The 224-nt window shown below is 66.5% G+C and overlaps 1 protein-coding gene across 1 annotated transcript in view; it reads right to left on the reverse strand.

Annotated features, from left to right (window-relative positions):
* Positions 1 to 3: 3 nt before the first annotated feature.
* Positions 4 to 224, reverse strand: part of LOC104497598 (docking protein 2-like) — a gene marked incomplete at both ends in the record, with an annotated part of 892 nt that continues 671 nt past the window's right edge. Inside the window, one exon of the mRNA XM_010140866.1 lies at positions 4 to 219. Within this exon, the coding sequence (XP_010139168.1) occupies positions 4 to 219 (216 nt within the window). The remainder of the gene's footprint in view (positions 220 to 224) is intronic.

Genomic DNA, 224 nt, shown 5'->3' on the forward strand with positions numbered 1-224 from the left:
GTAGGGGTACTTGTGTCTGACGGGCTCATCCGGGGCCGCTTGCAGCCTCCACGCCTCCCCCTTCACCTCCTCGGGCTCGTCGTAGACGGTTTGGGTGGACATACCCTCGGGTTCATCATAGATGTGGTCGGGCTTGGCGGCGGTGGGGCGCGGCAGGGGCTGCTTGCCCTTTTGCCCCGCCACCTCCCCGATGCTGTCGTAGAAGGGGTCGGGCACCTCCTTGG

The sequence above is a fragment of the Buceros rhinoceros genome, unplaced genomic scaffold, assembly GCF_000710305.1.
Source record: "Buceros rhinoceros silvestris isolate BGI_N320 unplaced genomic scaffold, ASM71030v1 scaffold41577, whole genome shotgun sequence".
Classification (NCBI taxonomy): domain Eukaryota; kingdom Metazoa; phylum Chordata; class Aves; order Bucerotiformes; family Bucerotidae; genus Buceros; species Buceros rhinoceros.